The sequence below is a fragment of the Serinus canaria genome, chromosome 1A (genome assembly GCF_022539315.1).
Source record: "Serinus canaria isolate serCan28SL12 chromosome 1A, serCan2020, whole genome shotgun sequence".
NCBI classification, from domain to species: Eukaryota; Metazoa; Chordata; class Aves; order Passeriformes; family Fringillidae; genus Serinus; species Serinus canaria.
The window spans coordinates 269,716-275,715 of NC_066314.1; the positions used below are offsets into that span (position 1 = coordinate 269,716).

General features: G+C 63.2%; 1 protein-coding gene across 1 annotated transcript in view; it reads right to left on the minus strand.

Annotated features, from left to right (window-relative positions):
- Positions 1-6,000, minus strand: part of SND1 (staphylococcal nuclease and tudor domain containing 1) — a 72,553-nt gene that overhangs the window by 60,521 nt on the left and 6,032 nt on the right. The window contains exons 3-5 of the mRNA XM_050985098.1: positions 5,272-5,427; positions 4,204-4,310; positions 3,584-3,674 (exon numbers count right to left, since the gene is read on the minus strand). Of these exons, the coding sequence (XP_050841055.1) occupies positions 3,584-3,674; positions 4,204-4,310; positions 5,272-5,427 (354 nt within the window). The remainder of the gene's footprint in view (positions 1-3,583; positions 3,675-4,203; positions 4,311-5,271; positions 5,428-6,000) is intronic.

The window sequence follows — 6,000 nt, forward strand, 5'->3', positions numbered from 1 at the left end:
CCGGAGCGTGGCAGGGCGGGACAGGGGCGGGACAGGGCCCGGGGGCTGCCGGAGCCCCCCGCCCGCGGGGCCGGTGCTGCCGGAGCGGGGCCGCGCTGCCGCAGCCCCCCCTGCAGAGGATGGCTCCCAGCCCAGCCCAGCCCAGCCCAGCCCAGCCCAGCCCAGCGCAGGCACGGCTCCGCAGCGTGTCCCAAATCCCGCTGCTCCCAGCCGAGCTGACGTAGGGATTTCGGGAGAGAGCCTCCAGCCCCTTTGACATTTCCATCCCTCTGCTTTCTCCTCGCCCCTCACCAGCACCAGACCTACAACCGAGGCCAAGCCTCCCCTGCTCCCCCAGCCCAGCCCAGCCAAAATCAGCCGGAGCCGATTTGCCGCGCTTGATCAACGGTGCAAAGGCAGGTTGGGATCCTCCTCCTCCTCCTCCTCCTCCTCCTCCTCCCCCTCCCCTCGCAGCCCCTTCCAGCAGCTCCTGCGTCAGCTCTGCCGCTGCGAACGAGCCCCGCTGTGCCGAGCACGGAGGCGGCTCCGGCGCCATCCCCGCCCGCCCGCTCCGTGCCCGGCCCCGCCACCGGCACCGGCACCGGCACGGCCGGGCCCGGTACGGCCGGACACGTGCCCAGCTGCGGGACCCGCGCTGGCACGGCAGCCGTGCGGGCATCTGCCCTCATTGTCCCTGTCGCTTACAATCCCGGGCAAGGGGAAAAAAAATAAAAAAGCCCCCAAAGTGACACGGAAATGCGGGGGCGCTGCGGCTGCCAAAGGCCAAATTCCAGAGCCCCGTGCGAAGAGCAGGAGCGACCCAACAGGCGGAGAAATTCCAGTCTCCTCCCCGAAAAGCAGGACACGGTGTTTGCTGCCTTTGGGGGCTCCCAGGGACCCCGCAGAGCCAGGGAATTGGGGGATCCTGCAAACTCTGCCCCCCAACCCTCGGGGATCCCGCTCCACAGCACCGGGGGTCAGTGCCCACCATTCCCAGGGCAATCCTGGGGATGGGGGGAGATGCTGCTGATCCCAAAGCCACCCCGGACAGCCCTTTCCAGAGACTGGGGGGGGAGCCCCGCCTGCTGCTATCCCACAGAATCACGGCATCTTGGAAGCGTCGGGAGCATCCAGCCGCCCCCTCCAGCAGCTGAGCCGAGCGTGACTGACGGCCCTGGCACCGCTCCTGGCACCGCTCCTGGCACCGCTCCTGGCACCGCTCCGGTGGCAGCCGCTGCCAGCGGCGCTTCCCGGCGTTCCAGCGCCGGCACGCGGCCCTGCCGTGCCCACGGGACACCTGCCCGGGTGTCATTTGTCACCACCACGGGGAGGGGACAGCCACGTCCTTATCCTGAGGGATGGGCTCTCCATTCCGGCCTCCCGGAGCCCCTCCGAGCTCGGTGTCCCTGCACTGCTCCCACAGGGAATGCCCAGCCAACCCTCCCTGGTTGGGGCAGGTTTTAGGGAGCTCTGCTGCTGTCCCAGCCACATCTGAGCCACCCGAGCAAGCACAGGAGCCATTCCCAACCTCATCCCAGTGGACACGAGCCAGTGGCACCACAGGGATCAGTTCTGAGCAGCTACAGGAGCTCCTGGCTGTCCCGGCAGCTCTACGGCTTTTCCATCTCTGCTCCGTTCAACCCCCAGCACCCAGCAGACCCCCAGGAGCTGCCAAGGCTTGATCCCATTCCTGCTTTTCCAAAGAGCTGCCAGGGCTTGATCCTATCCTGCATCCCCCCAGGGTCTGCCAAGGCTTGATCCCATTCCTGCTTTTCCAAAGAGCTGCCAGGGCTTGATCCCTTTCCTGCTTTTCCCCAGGAGCTGCCAGGCTTGATCCCATTCCTGCTTTTCCCCAGGAGCTGCCAGGCTTGATCCCATTCCTGCTTTTCCCCAGGAGCTGCCAGGCTTGATCCCATTCCTGCTTTTCCCCAGGAGCTGCCAGGCTTGGTCCCATTCCTGCTTTTCCCCAGGAGCACTCAGGTGAGGCCAGGTTGCTCGGACACGATCCCAATCCCGGCAGGACTGGAGCAGCTGGAGGAATCCAACCCTGCGCAGGGACCAGGCCGACTTTCCAAGAAATGTGGCTGCTGCCCATTCCCAGGGAAATTCCAGCACGCTGCCTGGGCGAGGCGGCAGCTCCATCTAGTGGGGCTGATCCCACGGATCCTGCCCGGATCCCGCAGCTCCCAATGCTTCACCTCCCTCCCGCACCAGCTGCATCCTTGGATCTGCAGGGACTCCCGGGCAGCCACGGGCAGGGAACACACCAGGAGAGGGGCTCAGCAGCATCTCCAACCTTTGGGAGAAGTGGGAACCAATACCAGGGCAGCCATTCCCTGGGAGGATCAGGAATTGATCCACGGGGCAGCCATTCCCTGACAGGATCAGGAATTGATCCATGGGGCAGCCATTCCCTGACAGGATCAGGAATTGATCCATGGGGCAGCCATTCCCTGACAGGATCAGGAATTGATCCATGGGGCAGCCATTCCCTGCTGGAGGATCAGGAATTGATCCATGGGGCAGCCATTCCCTGGGAGGATCAGGAATTGATCCATGGGGCAGCCATTCCCTGACAGGATCCGGAATTGATCCATGGGGCAGCCATTCCCCAGGAGGATCAGGAATTGATCCATGGGGCAGCCATTCCCCAGGAGGATCAGGAATTGATCCATGGGGCAGCCATTCCCCGGCAGGATCAGGAATTGATCCATGGGGCAGCCATTCCCTGACAGGATCCGGAATTGATCCATGGGGCAGCCATTCCCTGGGAGGATCAGGAATTGATCCATGGGGCAGCCATCCTGACGATCCGAATTGATTGGGGCAGCCATTCCTGGGGATCAGGAATTGATCCATGGGGCAGCCATTCCCTGAGGATCAGGAATTGATCCATGGGGCAGCCATTCCCTGACAGGATCAGGAATTGATCCATGGGGCAGCCATTCCCTGGGATGGATCAGGAATTGATCCATGGGGCAGCCATTCCCTGGGAGGATCAGGAATTGATCCATGGGGCAGCCATTCCCTGACAGGATCAGGAATTGATCCATGGGGCAGCCATTCCCTGGAGGATCAGGAATTGATCCATGGGGCAGCCATTCCCTGAAGGATCAGGAATTGATCCATGGGGCAGCCTTCCCTACGGATCAGGACATGGGCGCCATTCCCTGGGCAGGATGGATCAGGGAATTGATCCATGGGGCAGCCATTCCCTGACAGGATCAGGAATTGATCCATGGGGCAGCCATTCCCTGACAGGATCAGGAATTGATCCATGGGGCAGCCATTCCCTGGAGGATCAGGAATCACTTGAGATGTGAGCCCATCCCTGTGGCCCCGGCTGACCTGAGCAAGGTGCCAGGACACCCCCAGTCCGTGCCCACAAACTGAAGCCCCTCTCTCAGGGCTCCTTCTCTTCTCCTGGCACCTCTTCCCACTCCTGCCCTGCTGGAGATCCCAGAGCACCCTTGGATGCATGGCTGGGATCCAGCTGAGGGAAATCCATCTGGGGTTTGTCCAAACCCATGGAGAGGCCAGACTGGGAGCTGGGCACCCTGTGCTGTGCCCCGGTCCCCAGATGCCCCCTCCCAGCCCTGCTCACCTTGGCCACGAACTGTTTGTCCTTCTGATCCAGGTTGGCCGTGGGGGCCACGTAATCCCTCCAGATCCTCAGCTTGCGCTCCTTGGCAAACCTGCGGGGTGGGGACAGTGGGACACCGGGGCTGGGACACCCGGACGTGCCGGGGTGGCACTCCCAGCAAAGCCCCGGGGAGAGACAGAAGGGAGATGCCATCCATCCCACCCCAGATCAGCCACATGGGGCTGGGGAGGCTGGAGTCACTCTGGGCACCCCATGGATGCAGCTGGGATCAGCTGGGATCAGCTGGGAGCACTGGGATCATCAGGAGAAGAGGAACAGAGGGATCAGCTGGGATCAGCTGGGAGCACTGGGATCATCAGGAGAAGAGGAACAGAGGGATCAGCTGGGATCAGCTGGGAGCACTGGGATCATCAGGAGAAGAGCAAACAGAGGGATCAGTCGGGATCAGTTGGGAGCACTGGGATCATCAGGAGAAGAGGAACAGAGGGATCAGCCGGGATCAGCTGGGAGCACTGGGATCATCAGGAGAAGAGGAAACAGAGGGATCAGCTGGGAGCACTGGGATCATCAGGAGAAGAGGACCAGCGGGAGCAGAGGGATCAGCAGGACCCCCTCCCCACCTCTCGGCCGCGCGCAGTTTGTCGGCGCCGCGGGTGTAGACGGCGATGGACCAATCCACGCAGCGGGCAAAGCCCTCCTTCAGCAGCAACTCCGTGATATTCCCGTTCTGCAGGGAGCAGGAGAGGGCCCGGGGTCAGCAGGATCCCCCCCCAGGCCCTGGCCCTGCTGGGGGGGGCCTGCACAGCCCCTTCGATGTCCCCTGAGCTCCCAGTGCTACTGGAGACCCCACCAGCGCCATCCCCGGGCTCTGCCCTGCTCACATGGACCAGGATGTCCCAAATTCACTGGGAACAGCCCACAATTCCCAGTGCCACCCCCAGGCTCTGCCCTCCCCACAGCCCAGGATGTCCCAAACCCCCCACAATTCCCAGTGACACCCCCAGGTTCTGCCCTCCTCACATGGACCAGGATGTCCCAAACCCACAGGGAACAGCCCATGAATCCCAGCGCCATCCCCGGGCTCTGCCCTGCTCACATGGACCAGGATGTCCCAAACCCACAGGGAACAGCCCACAATTCCCAGTGACACCCCCAGGCTCTGCCCTGCTCACAAACCAGGATGTCCCAAACCCACTGGGAACAGCCCATGAATCCCAGTGACACCCCCAGGCTCTGCCCTCCCCACAGCCCAGGATGTCCCAAACCCACAGGGAACAGCCCACAATTCCCAGTGACACCCCCAGGCTCTGCCCTGCTCACAGCCCAGGATGTCCCAAATCCACCCACAATTCCCAGTGCCACCCCCAGGCTCTGCCCTCCTCACATGGACCAGGATGTCCCAAACCCACAGGGAACAGCCCACAATTCCCAGTGCCACCCCCAGGCTCTGCCCTCCCCACAGCCCAGGATGTCCCAAACCCCCCACAATTCCCAGTGACACCCCAGGCTCTGCCCTCCCCACATGGACCAGGATGTCCCAAATCCACAGGGAACAGCCCACAATTCCCAGTGCCACCCCCAGGCTCTGCCCTCCCCACAGCCCAGGATGTCCCAAACCCCCCACAAGTCCCAGTTCCCCCACTGGGAGCAGCCTGCAACCCCCGGAGGCAGCCCGTGCTGGCACTCACGGGGTGCAGGATGGTGCCCAGGATGTTCTGGTTGTGGCAGCTCTCCAGGACAATCTGCACGTCCCTCTGGAGCAGCCGTGACTCCGTGAAGAATTTGGCTTCGGCCGCGAACGGCTCCGGGACCTCGGAGTCAGCCTCGCGCTTGAAGGTGGGACACTGCGGGACACGGGGACAGTCAGGGCCGGGGACGGGCCCAAAACCTCGGGAGGAGGGCAGAAACCCCCCTGGGGAGGAGCCTGCCCCCATTCCCTGGATACAGGGGTGTTTTGGGGGCTGAAATCAGGGAATTTGTGTCAGGACAGAGCCCTGTGACTGCCTGGGGAAACGGACTGACTCCAGCTCAGGGGATCCCTGGACAGGGACCTGGAGCTGCTCTAGGGCTGGAGCCCCGCAGTTCCCAGGGATCCAGGCTGGGAGAGCTGGGAATGTTCTCCTGGAGAGGAGAAGGAAATTCTTCAGGGAGAGCTCAGAGCCCCTGGCAGGGCCTAAAGGAGCTCCAGGAGAGCTGCAGAGGGACTGGGGACAAGGCCTGCAGGGACAGCACCCAGGGAATGGCTCCCAGTGCCAGAGGGCAGGCATGGATGGGATCTGGGCAATGAGGAATTCCTGTCTGGGCTGGAATTGCCAGAGCAGCTGGGGCTGCCCCTGCATCCCTGGCAGTGCCCAAGGCCAGGCTGGACACTGGGGCTGGAGCAGCCTGGGACAGTGGGAGGTGTCCCTGCCATGGCA